Raw genomic sequence first — 20629 nt, 5'->3', positions numbered from 1 at the left:
ACAGAATGCAACGCACCATTCCGACAATTTCTGGACAGTAACGATTCTGATTCTTGGCTACTGGCATAATGTTCCAATCATTCACCCCATCAGAAAGACATCCACCACACTCTGCCGATCACCCTGGGTGCCCCTGGAACAACAGGAAAGGTTTCTTTTTTCTAACCAAAAGAAGTTTAGAAGAGCTTCATGTCCTCAAGAACTCCATACCTCGTCATAGCACTTCCACGCAGGAACGTGCAAGGATTCCAATCTGTTGGCTGCAGTGTGAAATAGTCTCACTCTTGTGTAAGCCACTATGGGTGTTCGCGAATAGGGAAGTTACCGCTCCCCAGGCCACACGGCTGTACCAATGCGCAGGCTTGTGCTGTGATTTACAGGTGGGTAACAGACAAATTCCTGCATGAGAAACTCAGGCCGTTTCACTCCCTTAATGGCGGCCTGCCCTCCCACGCTGGATTTCCCCACTGGCTTGGCTCTGCCACCAAGCCCTGCAGACCGGCAGTCTGACTGTCCTACTCGGTCGAACCCTGGAAACCCCCCTTCCCCTTTTTAGGACCTGCACTTTCCCCATTCAGCCATGCCCGGCTGCTGTAATTCAAGTGTGCTCGCGTGGCCTTTTCTTTCCTCGTCAAATGGCACCATTTCCTCCGCACATCTTTGCACACACCAAACCAGAGAGAGAATCTCTGCAGTTATAAAGAACTGGCAAGTGGCAGCATTCACCAGGACAGGACACGGTGTGAAACACTGTGGAAGACTTGCAGATACCCGAAGAAAACAGTGCACTTTCACCAGCAACTGTGCTAGGTGTTGATTCACACATGCATCTCAACACTGCTGGTGCATTTTCATCCAGTGAAATGCAGAGAGGGGGGGGGGGAGCAGCCTCTGTTATAAAGTATTGTGTCGGAGAAAAAGCTTCCCCTTGTGATGTCCGATGTGGGGGCACACATGCAGATGCCACCCCCTTCAGCGCTCGCATGTGTAAGCTTACTCTTACGCAAATTACTAACACACAGGTTTGTGCTTCGGAGCGCCGGATCAGACATTCACTAATGACACACTCTTTTCATAAGGCCCCTGCCTGTTCAATTTAGGGTCTCTAATTTATTTTCAACACAACTCCCTGAAAAAAAAAAAGCCAGTATGCGACAGATGCAGAATAAATGCGAGGGGGGGGGGGTAGCAAGAACCTTTAAGACACCTAACGCTTTAGAGGGCAGGTGACGGCCTGAGAGGTTGAAGCCCACGGAGGGTCTTCAGCAGCGGCTCACACCCCAGCAACCCAGATCCTCTTCCTGTGCAAATGGATGGAAGCCCAGAGGGCCCAGTGCGTCTTCCCTCCTCGCTGCTTGACGCGGAAGCCGGACAGGTTCTGCAGAGCACGCCTACTTGGCCATGGACAGAAGGAGGTTCACCTGCAAGAGAGAGGAAGAGCTTTACTGCTGAGGAGACCGGCAGGCAGCTCTGCTCTTCAGCTCCTGGAGGTTCAGAGAAAACAGATCAACCGGGTTCCACAGGCTGAACAATCCCGAAGCTTGTTGGCTGCTCCATGCCAAATTGGGAGGAGCAGCAAACACACCGGAAGAGACAGAATTCGATGACAGCTGGACAAACTGGAAAAGTGGGCGGGCATGAACAGGACTGCAATTCAACAAGGGTAAGTGCCAAGTTCTACATCTGGGTAACAGAAATGAGGGACATGCATACTGGATGGGGGATACACTTCTGGGCAGCAGTGTGTATGAACAAGAGCTTGGGGTATGGGTGGACCGTAAGCTAAACATGAGCAATAAGTGTGAGGCAGCCGCAAAAAGGCTAATGAGGTCTTGGGGTGTATTAACAGAGACAGAACATCCAAGCTGCAAGATGTCAAGAGTTCCGCTGTACACAGCATTGGTCAGGCTGCACCCAGAGTACTGTGTGCAATTCTGGAGGCCTCTCTTCAAAAAGGATGTGGACAGAATGGAGCGGGTGCAGAGGAGAGCGATGAGGATGTTCAGGGGCCTGGAGACCAAGCCCTGCGAGGAAAGGCTGAGGGACCTGGGAATGTTTAGTCTGGAGAAGAGGAGGTTGAGGGGGGGATTGCTCTGTTTAAGAATTTGAAAGGCTGTCACTTAGAGGAAGGCAAGGAGCAGTTCCTGTTGGCAGCATAGAACAGGACTCTCAATAATGGGTTTAAATTGTGGGAGGAAAGGTACCGGCTGGATATTAGGGGGGGGGGGAATTTACAGGAAGAGTAGTTCAGCAGTGGAATGGGCTTCCTAGGGAGGTGGTGAGCTCCCCCTCTCTGGCATTCTTCAAGCAGAGGCTGGATGAACACTGGTCAAGGATGCTCTTGGATGATCCTGCATTGAGCAGGTGGTTGGCCTGAGTGGCCTCTATGATTCTATATTAACGTTAGCTGTTCCTGTGCCGGAACAAGTACCTGCTTCTGGCCTTATCCTGAAACACACACAGGCAGTTGAAGAGAGAGACGGGGGTGGGGAGACCATTTCTTGGGTCTAGCAGTTTGAGCTCTCCTCACATCTCTTTCCACACTGATAACACTTCTGTGCCTTTCTTTTTGGCACATGTGAAGGCCCATTGGATTTTAAAAACAAAGTTAAGACTTTTATTACATACCTGCTCCATTGAAGGGCATGCGACAATCTGGAGGTCTTCGTTACTAAATTCTTCTTTCAGCAGGCTCTGCAGCTTCTGAAACACTTGCTGAATATTGTTCTTATAAAGAAAAAGAAATTTGAATTTCTGTCATCATAAAATCAACATGAACACAAGCTAAGCACCGCTCTTACGTGTGGGGGGCCATGAAGGAGCTTCGCTGGCACCTCTGGAACTCGGGACAGGGGCACGGGGATTCCCTGGGACTTGGGAGCTTCCAAGGCATGCTGAGATGCAACGCAGGGCAGATCTCCAACCGTGTAGAGCTCTTGGGCAGGTCAAGGCAGTGGCCAGAAAGGAATCCTTGGCCTTACCTGAACTACCGTTACCCCTCGTTCTCTCTTAAGTTATAAGGCGCCTCGAGTTTCTCTCAATTAAAACCATAAAACCCCAAATGAAATGCAGCCACGCACTGCCCACAAGAGAGCCACAGCAAAAATCAGAACTGCACAAGTACTAATAGGGTTAAGAGCAAAACAACAACAACAACAACAAAAACACTCCGTAAGATCAGAGCAATAAGCAAGCAAGCAGCAATCAGACCCAGCCCCCCCCCCCCGTACAAATCCCTGGGGAAAGAAACAAATTGGCCCCCATGCTAACAAACCATCCTAGATTCTAACCACAACACTATAATGGACCCAGCAGAGGGATTCCATCAATGAGAGAGGGAGAGAGTTTTGTCAATTTCTCTCCTGCAACTGGCCCCCACAAAGTATCCCTGCACGCAAAGAGGAGCATTCAGGGAGGGGGGGTTGAATTGCAAGGAAGGAAGGGGATGGGAAAGTCTTGCTCCACTGATAGTAATCCAGAAATTACCACTGGATCCAAGACCAAGTAGCCAATAAAAGAGAGAGTTAGCAGAAGAGGAAGAAGAGAGTTCGTTTTTATATGCCGACTTTCTCTATCACTTAAGGAAGAATCAAACCGGCTTACAATCACCTTCCCTTCCCCTCCTCACAACAGACACCCTGTGAGGTGGGTGAGGCTGAGAGAGCTCTGAAAGCTGTGACTAGCCAAGGTCACCCAGCAGGCTTCATGTGCAGGAGTGGGGAAACCAACCCAGTTCTCCAGATTAGCCTCCGCCGCTCAAGTGGAGGAATGGGGAATCAAACCTGGTTCTCCAGATCAGAGTCCACCGCTCCAAACCACTGCTCTTAACCACTACACCACACTGGCTCTCACCAGAAATCCTAAACATTCCCTGAATTCAGATTCCCAAATATATTGGGGGGGGAGTCATAGTACCACTGACTCACTCACCCTAACTGGCTTGAACAAAATGAATTCCGTGTCCTTATTGGACAGATACAGCGACATACTCCGTAACGTCGACGGCAGCTTCGTTTTTATCGTCCGGTAGGTTGCAGACACCAAGTCGCCGACCTTTGCTGGAAATGAAATTCAGAGAAACAAAAGTTGACGAGATTGCCTTCCCTGCCTCTTTGTCCAGCAGTACTTCTGCAGAGGGGAGAGATTTTGCCCACTACCCCCTTCTTTATTTCAACACCCATACTGCAGGGATCCACCCACATCACCCTTTCAGGGGCTGCCACATGACGGGGAAGATGGGGAAGATTCACTCCACCTTCATTTTCCCTCGTAGGGGCCCAGGATCCAACCCAAGATTTCTAATGACTCTTCCCTTTCTGCTAAGCTCTTGGCATGAAGCCACCACGGTCTCCTCAACATTAATTTCCTCTCCTCCAAAAGATTGCGGAGCATAGGTTGCGTCCCACCTCTTATCCGCTCGTTCTGGATAAGCATCAAAGACGTTCTAACATAAAGCTGAATAGCACAAAACCCTTTTGATTTGGATGCTATGGAGTTAAAGCAAGGGTTCACAAATGGAAGACTCCATTCAAACCCCAAGACACAGCCTTCCATGTAGTGCACCAACCCCATGTATTTTGTCTCTAGTATCAGAGGAGCATGCCTATTATTTTGGGTGGGGTGGAACACAGGCAGGATGGTGCTGCTGCACTTGTCTTGTTTGTGGCTTCCTAGAGGCACCTGGTTGGCCACTGTGTGAACAGACTGCTGGACGTAATGCGCCTTGGTCTGATCCAGCAGGGCCTTTCTTATGTCTCCCCAAAACCAGGGTGATCTAGGATGAACATCAGAAAAGCCCGGCTGGATCAGACCAAGGCTCATCAAGTCCAGCCCATCTGTTCCCACAGGGGCCAACCAGGGGCTTCTAGGAAGCCCACAAGCAAGGCGACTACAGCAGCATTCTCCTGCCTGTGTTCCAAAGCACCTAATATAATAGGCATGTTCCTCTGAGACTGGAGAGAATAGGGATGCATCATGACTAGCATCCATTTTTACTACTAGCCATGGATAGCCCTCTCCTCCCTGAACATGTCCACTCCCTTCTTCAAGCCTTCCAAGTTGGCAGCCATCACCACATCCTGGGGCAAGGAGTTCCACAATTTAACTCTTTGTTGTGTGAAGAAATACTTCCTTTTGTCTGTTTAGAGTCTCTCACCCTCCCGCTTCAACAGATGTTCTAGTATTATGAGAGAGGGAGAAAAGCTTCTCCCTGTCCACTCTCTCCACACCATGCATAATTTAATAGACCTCTATCATGTCTCCCCTTCACTGCCTTTCTTTCCAAGCTAAATAGCCCTAAGCGTTTCAACCGCTCCTCGCAGGGCCGTTGCTCTAGTGACAGGATCTCGGTGGCAAGCAAAGAAGGTCACCTGGCTGTGCCCACGGCTGCTGCAAGAGGTTGTACGTCGGGCCCCCTTCTTTAGCCATCGTCTTCAGAGCAGAAACCTAAAACAGGGGAAGATAATTTCTTATTTATTTGAGTTATTTACAGTCTGCCTTCCTCACGGGCACTCAAGGCAGATTACACAGAATAAATCAATAGGTTGGGACATCCAATAGGCAACGCAGCAGGATTTGACTTGTAGAGATCTGCAAACCAATCAGAGGTGAAGCACACCGTAAATATCAAGATGGCATGTTAAGAACATAAGAACATCAGAAAAGCCCTGCTGGATCAAACCCAGGCCCCTCAAGTCCAGCAGTCTGCTCACACAGTGGCCAACCAGGTGCCTCCAGGAAGCCCACAAGCAAGACGGCTGCAGCAGCATCGTCCTGCCTGTGTTCCACAGCACCTAATAGCTCCTCTGATCCTGGGTCCATGTTACATGAAAGCCAAAATTGCACAGTGGGAATGCTGGGTGCAGAGTGATGTACAGCGAACAAAGCACTTCACAGACACACGGAGACCCCTACACCCACCCTGTTTGGTAGGTCGCTATGATCTCCATACTGCAGATGGTGACACAGAGGTCAGAGAGAATGGCATCATGCCCAAAGACAAGTTCTGTGAAAGAGGCAAGATTTAAGCCAGAGACCTCCTAGCTCACGCGGGGCTGTTACAAAATGGTCCCTTGTTGCGGCAAAATTAGTGCCAAGATGACCTTCACTGTTTAATACCAATTAATAATTATATTATACAATTTACTTGTGCCTTTGATTACATACAACTTTATTTGGCTATTAATGGTGAATGAAATAAGAAATAGCACATAACTGGCCATACTCCTGGACACATGAGATCATATTTACTCGAAAGGAAGAGAACGCCCTTAAAAAAAGGTTATACACAAAAAAGAAATTATGCAAATGTAAACACAATCCCCCCTTTTAGACAACATATCTGGAAAAAAATTCCAGTCTGGCCTTTGAACAAATACTGTAATTACAATCATAAAGCTGGAAGGCAGGGTCATCTAGTTCAACCCCCTGCACAATGCAGGAAATTCACAACTATCTCCCCCCCCACCCCCCCACACACACCCAGTGACCCCCACTCCATGCCCAGAAGATAGCAAAAAAAAAAAAAAGCCTTCAGATCCCTGGCCAATCTGGCGTGGAGGAAAATTGCTTCCTGACCCCAAAGTGGCAATCGGCATTTCCACACTCTGGGACATGTAATAATTAGCCATATTCCGGGGCATGTAATTCCACATGTAAAGTTTAGAAGTATGCTAGTGGAAGGCATCAAGAGTAAGTTTCTATCATTAGCATAATGCAAATGCTGGACCCCACCTTACATGCTGAAAAAAATTCCTATAGAATTAGGATTCCAGATCATCTCCCTAAAATTAAACATAAGAGTTTGAGATATCTCATTCATTCATCTGATGGACTCAGCTGACTCTCAGAAGTTTATGCTGTAGGAGATTTTGTTTGTCTCCTAAGAGACACGGGGGATTCCTGTTTTATTCAGGAGGTCCACTGGTTGGTAATCCATTGCATAGAAAAGGAACAGAAGATCCCCAACTTAAAGGCTTTTTTACTGGGACTCTTTTGCTACACCCATATAAATGAATGATTTTAAGAACTTTGCTGCTACCAAAGGTACTTGAATGGATCTTTAGACTCTTAGGGGGACCCAAGTTCAAATCCAGATGTGGGTGGGTTTTCTTTAAAGTACATATGAACACATGAAGCTGGCTTATACTGAATCAGACCCTTGGTCCATCCAAGTGAGTATTGCCTACTCAGACTGGCAGCGGCTCTCCAGGGTCTCAGTCAGAAGTCTTTCCCATCACCTACCTAACTACTCCCTTTAACTGGAGATGCCAGGGATTGAACCTGGGACCTTCTGAATGCTTTGCCATTGAGCCACAGCCCCATAGCAGAATCTTTATGAGGCTTAAATGCAAGTCGGTTATGGTGCTTTGTATCAGGTAGTATTTTTTGTTTTAGTAAAGATGACATTTTTATGAACTGGGGCTTAGCTCTGCTCCATGCCCACTCCTTGGGTGCATGCTCAGTTCACCACCACCCTAGCTGCCACCGCAACACTGCAGACCAAACGCAAGCACCGAAGAAAGACTTTCAGGCGCAGATAGTTAGGACATGGGCAGAATGAAGAGCGACAGCCCAGTTTCCCAGCATAACTAATGTGAACAGAAAGAAATCACACCATTTCAAGTAAGCCTAGCTTGCTGGCAGAGGACAACAGCAGCATGATGTGAAGAGGAGTTGGTTTTTTTACCCCACTTCCAAAAGGAGTCTCAAACTAGTTTACAATCTCCTTCCCTTCCTCTTTCCACAACAGACACCTTGGGAGGTAGGTGAGGCTGAGAGAGTTCTCAGAGAACTGTGACTGGCCCAAGGTCACCCAGCAGGCTTCATGTGGAGGAACGGGGAATCGAACCTGGTTCTTCAGATTAGAGTCCGTCGCTCTTAACCACAACCCCACGCTGGCTCTCTCAGATGCAGAAGGTTCTGGGTCATTCCCTAGCACGTCCAGTAAAAAGATCTCAGTCCCTTCTCTGCCAGAGATCCTGGACCACTGCTACCAGTCACAGTACAAGGTGCTGGGTGAGATGAACTAAATGGTCAGACTCAATTTCAGGCAGTTTCATGCCTCCCGATTGGCTTCATTTAAGGTGTCTCTCTTGTTCTCATTATACGCCACTTCTGTCTGAGGACAAACTACCCTGCAGTTTAAGAAACCCACAGTGAATCTACAAATGTCCCAGTACCTTTGCCAGGAATTCCTCCAGTGGATCTACAAACTGCTTTGTCTGTTGCTGAATGAACTGCTCACAGGCGGACTTCAGGTGCCGATCCACGTCCTTCTTAGAGTCAATATAATGTTCCCTGATCTCCGGCGTGCCCTTGAACAAAGAGACAAAGAGTTCTCCCCCTTTCTGACACCCGTGGAAATTGCCACGTTTCGAACACAAGTCTTCCCGGCCCGCAGCTCATATTACCTCCAACAAGAACTGTATCAGCGCGTTGCTGCTACTTAGTCTAAAGAAGTGTGGCACCGTCAGGGGATTCAGGATTTTAAATGCCGCATCTGTGAAAACAAAGCCACCTATTTAAAGATCAGACCACGTTATTATTTCCACATGTGTTTCTCTTCCCCCCCCCTCCAACAAATAGTCATCTGAGAAGAGAGTAAGGCACAAAAGAGGTACTCCCTTGAAGCAGGTTCTGTTTTGAGTCTTTTGCCAGGCAAAAGAGAGAACAGAGCAACGTCTAATACTGTCTCAGACAGCGCCAATCTTTTAGGCCTTTTCCCATGACTGGTAGTAGCTTTTCAAGCAGAGAGGGCCCTACTATCAGAGATCCTTTCCACTAGAAATGCAAGGGCCTGAACCCGGGATCTTCGGTATGAACCATGACCCCTCCCTCCAAGAAAAAGAAAGCCAAAGGCGATTATCCCTCAGAAAAATTCCCAACAGATGTATACCTCCTCAGTTCTGGTCTTCACCATCTAAGCGCTCACATGCCATTAATTTGGCCAGACAAATGAACATTAACTATATTTGATTTTCTTAGAGAAGGGCCTGGATCAAATGTTTTAGCATGTCCAAAGCCAGTAATGTCCCAGCTGTTGACTTCTGAAGAACCCAGAGTTTAGATTCTCTGCCTAGATAAGGTATCGCAGAAGCCAGGTGGCCATGAAGAGAGCCAAAGTGTCAACTGACACCCCGTAAGAACTTCGGAAAAGCCCTGCTGGATCAGACCCAGGCCCATCAAGTCCAGTAGTCTGTTCACACAGTGGCCAACCAGGGGCCTCTAGGAAGCCCACAAGCAAGATGTCTGCAGCAGCATTCTCCTGCCTGTGTTCCACAGCACCCAGTATAATAGACCTGCTCCTCTGGTACTGGAGAGAATAGGTATGCATCATGACTAGTATCCATTTTTACTAGTAGCCACAAATAGCCCTCTCCTCCATGAACATGTCCACTCCCCTCTTTAAGCCTTCCAAGTTGGCAGCCATCACCACATTCTAGGGCAGGGAGTTCCACAATTTAACTATGCAATTTAGCCCCAGAAGTACTTCAAACTGTTTTAACAGCTTGCATAGGAACTGGGGTAATCCTTACCATCATCCTGCCAGGGAGACGAGTCTTCCAAAGGGAGAAAGGAGAGGGAGCAGCTACTCTTGGGTCCCTGAATTCGGGGTTTCCTGGTTCATCGTTCCTATCAACTGCCGAAAGAACTCTAGTCCCTTGGGAGAAACACAACGGCCACCCTGCCCCAACCATGGCACCCAACAATTCACAGCCCATAAGACTCCTAGTAATGATGAACAGGGCTCATCTGTCCTTCAGGTGCTGCACTGGGGCCATCACCTAGCAGCCCTGTTACTTCCACCATGTATGATCAGTACACTAGGAGTTCTGGATCCTACACAATGTACTATATTCTCTACAGCAGGGGTGGGGAACGTCAGGCCCGGGGGCCGTTTAAGGCCTGCAAAATCATTTGTTTTGGCCCTTTGTGGATCCTGGCAGATCTCTAGCTCAGAAGGATCTAAGACTGGTGATCCGCCCCCTCCCACGGACAGGAATAGCCTCTATTCAAGGCAGATGTGAGTTTGTTTTGCCAAGAAAAGGAACCTTTTTCTCCCCTTGCAGAAGAGTTGTTAGCTATGGAGCTGCTAGGATTACCCAAGAAATTGTGTTAACCCTTTTCCACCCGGGCCATGGAGAAACGTATTCCCTCTGTACTACAAGAGGGCTGGGGGCAGAAGTGGTGACAATGGAGGGGTTAAAGGAGGCAGGACCAGAATGAGTGGGAGGGGGGAGTTCTTAGCCAGTGTGTCCTCATTTCACCCCTGCAGGCAGAGGTAGCAGGAGCCAGCTGTAGAATCTGCCCCAACCTTGCAGAGCAGGAGGAACTCCGGCGTGCGGCTGGACGGCTACGCCTGGCTGGTGCAACAGACCATCCTGTGCCACCAGGTGGGTGAGTGCGCCATCGGTTGGATGCCTGCCTGCTTGCCTGTGCTGGGGGGGGGGTCATCTGGGGCAGCTGCCTGCTTGAGACTTGGTCGGCTAAGTTGATAATTTTTAAGTTGATAATTTTTAATGGCCTGCTAATGATGTGATAAATATCCAAATGGCCCTTGGTGGAAAAAAGGTTCCCCACCCCTGCTCTACAGATTGATTTTCACCCATAAGCGATGGTGAATTCACTGGATCTGGGGCTCTCAGAATTCCCTTCTTTCTTCTGCCAGAGTTACTTTTGACCTTCTCCTTAAGAACTTTCTTTTTAGCCACTATGAGAAAGCAAGCAAAAAAATTCTGGAGAGCATCTACCTAATTCTCAACGTGGCCAGATGTGTGGAAATCCAGAAATTGAAGCCATGAACAGACAAGACAGATCTTTCTACAAATCTGAAAAATACCCAAGGTTTGCAGAAAAACCTAAAATTGAAAAAATACAAAGACGAGGGTACCCCTCCCCCAAAGTAATAGAGCAGCATATGCAACCTTTGTTTATTTATATTATTTATAGCCCACCTTTCTCACTGAGGCTCAAGGCAGATTACACAGCCTTAAGAAATGAAAGCACACAGTGGCCACCGCTAGGCAACCACAACAGTATTGCCAGCCTTCAAGCCTTGGCTTGTCACCAAAAAAACTGGGGGGAGGTGGTAGGATTGAGTTTTGAATCCCCACTTTGCCATGGAAGCTCGCAGGGTGACCTTGGGCCAGTCACATGATTTCGGCCGAACCTTCCCACAGGGTGGTCGTGAGGGTGAAATGGTGGAGAGGAGAAGGATGTAAGGTGCTTTGGGTCCCCACTGCAGAGAAAGGTGGGGTATAAATGAAGTAAATAAATAATAAATATAGCTAAAGATGGAGGGGCAGATAGAAGGTAGGCTGGGTAGTGGGTGGGGATGAAAGAAGCAATGAAATAAAAGTGATGGTAAGGAGGCCACCAGGAGGGGAAAGAAGAAATGGTTTGAGGAAGGGGATACAGGGGAAAATGAGGTCACCCCAACAAACACTTGCAGGTTCCTTCTCAGGCAGACATTGCCTAGCAGAGGGAAGGAGGAAAGATGGGGGGCAGGGGAGAGAGATAAAAGTAGGTTGGCTGGTAGGTGAGAAGGAAGCAGGAAAAGGGGAGAGGCTGTGGGGGCTTTCAGGGAAGGGAAAGAGGAAATAGTGAGGGAGGGAAAAAAGATTCCCTCTGCAAGTCCCTCACTTGTTTTTATAATTAGGATGTAAAAAAATCTGCAAAAAGAGTCCCTTGCAAGATTTTTTGGAGTGTGGCATGGTGCCTTGTGCAGCTGTCAATTTACACATTTACTCTGAAGTTTCAGTGAAAATTGTGCCACAATCTTTTTCCTGCGGTCAGGCAAGCCTTCCTATAAATCTCTCTTATACTCCTGGAGACCTAAGCTTTGAGAACTGAGTATACATCTCTTTACATTTTGGTTACTTACCTTTTCACTGAATAACTGGCTGCCGTAAACATTTATTCATTTGGAAAAAGAGCAGAACAAAGTTTTACGTCAGCCAGAACTGGACACCAGTAGGACATATTTACCCTTCAACCTCTTGCTAACTAGAAACTGTTTAACACGGATCGAGTCTCATCCATGTTCAGCTGCATCCAGCGCAAGTATTAGTAAGAGATGTGAGGTTGCTCAGAGTAAAAATGTTAGCATACGAGGCGGCAGGCACAGCAGAATACAGAGACAGAAGAGAGATCACTGCTAACCTGCAGTCACTGACCTTGGCAAATAAAGTTCTCATGCGCCCCCCACCCCGACATCACGTGTATTTTGAAACCCACGTCAAGATGAACGGATGGATGCCTCTGGGCCGCCACCTCCAATTACAGGCAAATCACACAACTTAATTTAGATTTTGACTGAGTGTGCGACAGAAGCAGTTTTGCAAAGTCAAAGTTTGTACTCTGCTTTAGGAAAGCTCTCCGTGTGAGTGCTCAGATTCAGTTATTAAGCAGAAGAAACCGATGCTCTGTTAGGCAGGCAGGCAGGCATTTGAGAGAAGCAGCTCACTGCCCTAGATCCTAACCACATCTTCCCCAGGAGAGGACTTCCAGCAATCCCGCTGCTCTCACAGCAAACCTTCCCCGCATTGCTCCCCAGGATGTTTCCAGTGGTCTCTGGACCCTCAGGAACATGATTCCAGGCAGCACAACTGGCTGCGGCAGGAGGCGGAGCCCAGAAAAGTTGTCGCTGTAATTCACACTACGTACAACCCATGCCATTCATTTTTGTTGTTGTTACCTTCAAGAAGAGATGGTTTTTATATGCCGACTTTCTCTACCTTTTAAGGAGAATCAAACCGGCCTCCAATCTCCTTCCCTTCCTCTCCCCTCGACAGGCAACTAGTGAGGTAGGTGGGGCTGAGAGAGTTCTAAGAGAGCTGTGACTAGCCCAAGGTCACCCAGCTGGCTTCATGTGGAGGAGTGCGGATCAAACCCGGTTCTCCTGACTAGAGTCCGCCACTCATGTGGAGGAGTGGGGAATCAAATACAACTAGATACAGATACAGCTAGCTGTATCTGAAGAAGTGAGCTATGACTGAGGAAAGCTCCTACCCTGCCAGAAATTTTGTTAGACTTTCAAGGTGCTACTGGACTCTGGCTCTTTTGTACAGTTACTGTTGGAGTTATGCACAACCTCTCTCTGTGATATTCTGCAGTTGGCTCCACCTCCTGCGGCAGAATTCCAAAGGTGCCCACAGGCTCGAAAGGACAGGGGACCCCTGGCTTAGGTAAAGTGGTGCTAGCTCCAAAGAACAGCCCCTTCCCCTTTCTGCCCCAACGGGCTTCTCGCTCTCCCTAATTTGCCACCCAGCTCCTAGAGACCAATGCTCACATGAGATACATTGTCAGGACAGAGGGTAAGGGCATCCAGTTATATTTCTTTATAGAAACTTAGAAGTTAAGCAGTTTTTAGCAGGAAAACCAGTGCCGATGAAAGGAAAGCAAGATTAATGTCTGCTGAAAACACTGGTCAAGCCCCGTCCAGCGATACAAAACTGGATTCCAAAGAATGAGTTTGTGTACGGAAGCATGCAAGGGACTGCAGGTGAACATAAACTCAACCCAGTGGCTGACTTGTCAAGAGGAGGGGGCGAACTCCCCTACCCCCAGTGACCAGTCAGCAGACAGTACCTCTAGTTCTCTTAAGGTCCAGGGAAATTTCCTTAATGGTGAATTCCGTGTGGAAAGGAGCAATTTGCTCACGAAGGATCAAAAGATGTTTTATTAAGAAAAGCTGCCCATCCACCTGGCCCTAAATTACAACAGAAACAAAAAGTATTAATGCCAGAAGAAATATCACCAGGAGGAAGGAGGGAGAAGAATGTTCACATAAAACATATCATTTCATTTGCTTGGTACTCATAAGAACCTAAGAAAAGCCCTGCTGGATCAGACCCAGGCTCATCAAGCCCAGCAGTCTGTTCACACAGGGGCCAACCAGGGGCCTCCAGGAAGGCCACAAACAAGATGACTGCAGCAGCAGCATCCTGCCTGTGTACCACAGCACCGAATACAATAGGCATGCTCGTCTGATCCTGGAGAGCATGGGTATTCATCATGACTAGTATTCATAGTGACTAGTAGCCATGGATAGCCCTCTCTTCCATGAACATGTCCACTCTCCTTCTTAAAGCCTTCCAAGTTGGCAGCCATCATCACCATATGCTGGGGCAGGGAGTTCCATGATTTAACTATGCATTGTGTGAAGAAATACTCCCTTTTATCTGTTTTGAATCTCTCACCCTCCAGGCCTGGAATGGCCTGGCTGGATGTTCCCCTTCCTGTTCAGGCACTTTGCTTCTCTGAAGTATCTGCACGCCTCTTGCCCAGGTGCTCACAGCCAGCCAGCAAACAAATAAGCACAGCTGACACAGCTGTACAAGAGAAGATGTTCATGCCGGCAGCCCCCCCCCCCGATACTCACCTGTCAGACATTTAGAGCTCTTTGCCATTAGAGCATCTTGTTTTTGAAGTGTTAACGTCAAGTGTCAACACATGCTCTAGTTGCACATTTTCCCCCAGTGCAATCCCATGAACTGTTTCCTGGGAGTAAGTCCCACGGAGCAGGCTTCCGGAAGATTCTGAGTAGCACTTGCTGGAACTGTGCTGCCAAAAATCAGCAGAGCTTACTCTCTAGAAGAGCTCTGCATGGAAGCACACAGCGTCACCCTGCACGGAAACAACTTTTGCTCTCTGACATCCCGTTCTTGATGCTGCATTTTCCCACAGTGTCTCTTGCCAGACTTCCTGCACACGCCCCCACTCCCCCCGAGAGATAGCGGGGTCAGTCTCTTTAGAGTCTTTACTGCCCTGGCCCCTTCAGGATAAACAGGGGCTAGGGCCAGGAACCCTTTCCTACTGATGCAGAACAGAAAAGAGGGGTGCATCCTTCAGACACCACCATTAGAAGAGGAGTTGGTTTTTATATGCCGACTTTCTCTACCACGTAAGGAGAATCAAACCGGTTTACAATCGCCTTCCCTTCCTCTCCCCACAACAGACACCTTGTGAGGTAGGTGGGGCTGAGAGAGTTTGGAGAAAAGTGTGACTAACCCAAGGTCACCCAGCAGGCTTCATGTGGAGGAGTGGGGAAACCATATTAGAGTCCAACGCTCCTAACCACTACACCATGCTGGCTCTATTGGGGAAATGTTCCAGCTCCTTTGCCCTACTAACCTTTTGTAAAAAGTTGTAAACAACTGTGCCCCATCCCTTCCGTACCAGGAAATATTACTGACCTTGTTTTTAGCGATGGAATCTGAAGCCCCCAGCAGTGACTGTATGCAGGCGGATAAGGCTTCCTGGGACAGCCCCTGGAAGACGGCCCTCTAAAGCAGGGGAAAGAGAACCCTCCATAAAACAATGGCCCTAATCTGGATAGTTCTCCTCCCACAGAGAAGTCCCATAGATTACAGCTGTCAGCTCTCAATTTGCAAGCTTAAGTGCAAGTCAATAAAACCTTACGCCTGCCATCCCCCCCCCCAAAAAAAAATTTCTCAGTTTTGGAAGAGGATACGTACATTAGCAGTAATTTACAGAAAACAACACTGTCCCTGAAATGGATGCCTGAACACACAACTGTTGTATCTGTGGGATCGTCTCTCCCAGTACGCCCTCAAGAGAGCATTGTGCCCTGCCCACACCAACTTGCTAAAGGTCCCCAGCCCGAAAAGTGTCCGGTTGTCCTCAACTAGGGGCAGGGCTTTTTCGGCCCTGGCCTGGTGGGACTCCCTCTCTAATGAGGCAGTTCAGCGGGGCCTTGCCAGATCAAGATGTTCCACCAGGCCTACAGCAACGGTTTCCCAACATAGCTGGCCTCCCTTCCAGTTCCCCTCGCTGCTTTCCGCTAGATTCGGAACAGGGGACCCTGACAGCTTTCCGGGCCGGCCTTGGCCCCTGTGTGCTTTGGCCAGGAGAAGGGCGGGACATAAGACTAATGAATAAATAACACAGCTAGGACCCTGCACCTCCCCTGTACTATCAAGTATGTTAGTTCCTGGATAAACTTTATCTACACATTAACCAGGTCTGCCAATTACTCTGTCAACACCCTGGACAAGGACTTCCTACAGGGAACCCAAAAAACTTGCCCAATGCGGTCGCTGGCTTCTTAAGGATTTCCTCCCGCCCCCGCCCCCTCACCCGAAGCTCCCAAATGTAAATCAACAAAAAAATGTGAAAGCAGAAAATTTCAACTCAAACATTTCCCTTTTAGAGATTTTAGGGGGGTTTAAACCTGGAGGCTCAGGACGGATACTACAGGCAACAGGGCCACGTACATCAATGCACCTGTAGAGCTTGGAGAGACACACAAGCGTCCTTCTAACGGTGGGATACCACATTCCGTGGAGGTCGGCGGGCGAAATCGTGGAATGCGTTCTGGGGGGGCAGGATTCTGATGCATCTACAATACAAAACAAGACATCAATTCCTTTGCTAGTAGTTATTCTACTGTCCAAAAGAGAAAGGTTTTTTAGGGTGGCACGCTCCCTGTGACAGCCCCGCCAGCGATACCAGCCCTCTCTTGCAGCCTCGATTTCCGATGCAACAGCAGGAGGCAAAAAGTCAGGGGGGGGGGGTGGAGGGGTGGCAGCAGGATTTCTCCTCTGGCATTTGAGACGCTTTTCAGAGGGACCTGGGTGGTTTCTGTTTGTCAGAAAGAGAACAGAGGGCAGCCCAGAGACCATCCTGAAAACTCAGCGCTCAAGGGAAGCTAACGGCCTCTTTGCACCTCACAGAGGATGCCTGCAGGATCAGCCCTTAACCATCACAGCCTGGAAACCTGCCCTTCTCCCCTTTTGAACTTTTCTAGCATCCAACCAGATTAAGAATTCTTGAAAGCCCGTCCAATATTTTGTGTCAGTTTGGTTTCCTACTAGCAGTTTCAAAATGAAAGCATGGAAGGAAGGCCAATACAGGCACACAACCTACCATCCCGGTGTGAACACACATGAAGCTGCCTTATACTGAACCTGATCATCAGTCCATCAAAGTCAGTACTGTCTACTCAGACCAGCAGTGGCTCTCCAGGGTTTCAGGAAGACGTCTTTCACATCACCTACTTGCCTGGTTCCTTTAACTGGAGATGCCGGGGATTGAACCTGGGACCTTCTGCATGCCAAGCAGAGGCTCTACCACTGAGCCATGGCCCCTCCCTCTGTGTGAGACACAATGCTGGACTAGATGGACCCTCACTGCTCTGATCCAGCAAGGCTCGTTCGGATGTTCTTATCAGGGAAAGGTCTCTACATCTTGTAGAGGACCTGCAGAGGAATTGGTTGGCCCCTGTGTGATCCCAGATGCTGGACTAGATGGACTCTCAACTGGTCCGATCCAGCAGGGCTCTTCTGATGGGGTATAATGCTATCAGGGGAAGGCCTCGGCCTCTATGCCCTGTTGTTGGCCCTGCAGAGGAATTGGTTGGCCACTGTGTGAGACAGGATGCTGGACTAGAGGGACCCTCACTGGTCTGATCCAGCAGGGCTCTGCTTATGTTCTTATGCTAGAGCAGTGGTTCCCAAACCTTTTGGGCCACCGCCCCCTTGGTTCCACAAACTCAACCCCAGCGCCCCCTACCCTAGCCTATAAAAAGCAATCAAAACAGGGGTTTGCCTGACTCACTAAAGAAGATAATAATAATAAAATTTCAACACAGTAACAATTAATTGCACTTCTTCAAAGTCTGGGAGAAAATTCTGATAGTTTCCACCAAATTTGCCAGCAGGGTGCCATAGCTTGATCTATTGTAAATTATTGAACAACACAGGTGAAGGGGCCCACTTCTAGTGCTTCCCTGCCTCTTAGTGCCCCCCTAGGTAATCCCACCGCCCCCCAGAGGGTGGTACTGCCCACTTTGGGAACCACTGTGCTAGAGATTTGTTTCACTCAGTACACATGAAGCTAGGGTTGCCAGCTCTGGGTTGGGAAATACCTGGAGATTTTGGGGATGGAGGGTTAAGAATTTACATCAAACCACACAAAATATTAGGTATTATTTGGCCTCTTATATTCAATTACTTTTAAAAAATATAATAGTTATATGAGTAAAATTATATTTGGCTTTTGTTTTTGTCTCCTTTTTCTTATGGTTTTCTTTTACCAGATAAAAATATTTCATAAGGTTTATTTCCAGATGTGTTTTTTATAATTTTATGTATTTATGACCACTGAGGAAGGCCTAAGGCCAAAACGTGTCTGGTCAACCATAAATATACTTTTATACGTAGCCTGCATTCCAGGCCCTGTGTTTTTAACAATTTTACTGTGTACACCTTGCAATAAATGTAATTATTTTGTGATTTTGGGGGTGGAGCCTGAGGAGGGCAGGGTTTGGGGAGGGGAGGGACTTCAATGGGGTATAATGCCATAGAGTCCACCTTCCAAAGCAGCCATTTTCTCAAGGGAAACGGATCTGTCACCTGGAGATCAGTTGTAATCCCAGGAGATCTCTAGCCACCACCTGGAGGTTGGCAACCCTACATGAAGCTCCTTTCCTCTGAGTCAGGTTACTAGGGCTACCGAGGCCAGTGCTGTCTACTCTGACCGGCAGCAGCTCTCCAGCCGGAGGTCTTTCATGACTCCTGTTGCCTGAACCTTTTTAATGGAGATGCCAGCAATTGAACATGGGACCTTGCGCACGCAAAGCAGAGGCTCTTCCACTAAGCCACAGCCCCGCCAGGCCACAGGCAAATACAACCGTCATCACTACCTTATTGTTACAAGTACAAATTACCTTCTGCAGAAATGCTTACCGGGTTTCCCCGCACCGCAGCTCTCTGGATCTTCCAGCTTCACGTCTGAGAACGAACCAGCTGCCGGCAACTTCCTCTCTTCTTCCTTCAAGCTTTGCGCTATTTGCTGTGGGCGAAAACCAGTTTTACAAAACAACAACAATCATTTTAAAGGTATTTTGTATCAGTTGGCCTGAATGCTGAAATAAGCTTCTCCGGGCACCTTTCGTCCAGAAGAAAGGCAGGGCAGAAAGTGTTTTGATATATTTTTTTAAAAAAAATTGAATTCATCTCCCAGTTACACAAAGCTCAAGAATAAAAGGCAAAGGAAACAGCAAATTTTCTGAAGAAGCAGCCCATTTTCTGAAGAAGTAAATAAACCAACATGCGGTGCAAAATTTCCACTTGCACGAGAGTTTGTAAACTAGTATAAACAAATCTCTTCCACCGGGTAAACTATCTCTCCGCAAAAGCTAGTATAAACGAACTAGTAAACTGGTATAACTAGTAAACTAGTTTACAAACTCTTGTGCAAGTGGAAATTTTGCGCCGCATGTTGGTTTATAGAATTTTAGATGAATTTATGAAGCTTTGTATCCAAAGAGTGGTGTAGTGGTTAAGACCAGTGGTTTGGAGCAGTGGAGTCTGATCTGGAGAACCGGGTTTGATTCCTCACTCCTACACAGGAAGCCAGCTGGGTGACCTTGGGCTAGTCACAGCTCTCTCAGCCTCACCTACCTCACAGGGTGTCTGTTGTGGGGAGGGGAAGGGAAGGTGATTGTAAGCCGGTGTGATTCTTCCTTAAGTGGTAGAGAAAGTCGGCATATAAAAACCAACTCCTCTTCCTCTTCACTGATTTTTTTAATTAAAAAAGAAAATGCCTCAGTCATGTGCTGAGAATGCGGCTTACCACCTCCCGGAAAGCACTTGGAAGTTTTAGCGGCAGGCGCACAGTCAAGATTATGTGCAGAAGTGGGGTTGCTGCTTAAACTGCTCACGTCAGTCGCAGTGATGTCGCAACATAACAGCTGTGTGACTCCATCGCCCTCCGGGTACAACCAATCAACCTCGCAACCCCTCACACTGCAACTAAACCACGGTTAGCCCGTTCCTGAAAGGGGGGGAAATTAGGAAGCAAACGAGAGCAGCCACACCACCGCCACAGCGGCTGCCCGACCGCCAAACAGAATTTCCACTGGTTCTTGTAGGTTATCCGGGCTGTGTAACCGTGTTCTTGGTATTTTCTTTCCTGACGTTTCACCAGTGTTACTCCTCTGAAGATGCCTGCCACAGCTGCTGGCGAAACGTCAGGAAAGAAAATACCAAGACCACGGTTACACAGCCCGGATAACCTACAAGAACCAATGAACTCTGACCGTGAAAGCCTTCGACAGAATTTCCACTATTTAATAAATTTAAAAAGTGGAGAAACCCCCACTGAAACCAAGGGGGCTAGGGCCACCCAAAAAGGTGGCGTCGCCATGCTGCCACAAGAGGGGGAATTCCCGGGTCCAAAGGGGTTAGGAAGCTGCCTAAAGGCAACTCCAATCCCAGGAACACCCTGGGAACGCCCCCCACACCGGCACAGGCTCCCGTTTCCGGGATTTGGCAGAGCCCCATGCAGCAGCATGGCTTCCTGGTGCCGGCATGTTTGCCCCTGCGCCGCCGTAGGTGCCACTGTATTCCGTGATGAGGTAGCACCCATGCCGGTGCGAATTCACCCCGGCTCCTAAGGGGCTTCAGCCCCCCCCCCACTTCAGGATTGCAGCCTTAGTCTCCATGGGGCCCACACCTTTTGGGGCTAGCTTTTGTGGAGAGATAGTTTACCCAGTAGAAGTGTGCACAGAAGAGGGAGGGAGCTGCTCCTCCCATAAAAAGATCACGATGGGTAACCGTGTTCTTCAGATATGTGAAGAAGTGAGCTGTGGCTCACAAAAGTT

General features: G+C 48.4%; 1 protein-coding gene across 1 annotated transcript in view; it reads right to left on the bottom strand.

Moving 5' to 3' along the window:
• Window positions 1-1361: 1361 nt before the first annotated feature.
• The window catches only part of COG3 (component of oligomeric golgi complex 3), a 39960-nt gene continuing 20692 nt past the window's right edge, over window positions 1362-20629 (bottom strand). Inside the window, exons 14-23 of the mRNA XM_056850550.1 lie at window positions 18711-18816; window positions 16239-16363; window positions 15198-15287; window positions 13591-13711; window positions 8412-8500; window positions 8181-8315; window positions 5370-5445; window positions 3931-4058; window positions 2629-2727; window positions 1362-1421 (exon numbers count right to left, since the gene is read on the bottom strand). Of these exons, the coding sequence (XP_056706528.1) occupies window positions 1392-1421; window positions 2629-2727; window positions 3931-4058; window positions 5370-5445; window positions 8181-8315; window positions 8412-8500; window positions 13591-13711; window positions 15198-15287; window positions 16239-16363; window positions 18711-18816 (999 nt within the window). The 3' untranslated portion in view covers window positions 1362-1391. The remainder of the gene's footprint in view (window positions 1422-2628; window positions 2728-3930; window positions 4059-5369; window positions 5446-8180; window positions 8316-8411; window positions 8501-13590; window positions 13712-15197; window positions 15288-16238; window positions 16364-18710; window positions 18817-20629) is intronic.

This window comes from Euleptes europaea, chromosome 5, assembly GCF_029931775.1.
Source record: "Euleptes europaea isolate rEulEur1 chromosome 5, rEulEur1.hap1, whole genome shotgun sequence".
NCBI classification, from domain to species: domain Eukaryota; kingdom Metazoa; phylum Chordata; class Lepidosauria; order Squamata; family Sphaerodactylidae; genus Euleptes; species Euleptes europaea.
This window is presented reverse-complemented; position numbering and strand designations above follow the sequence as displayed.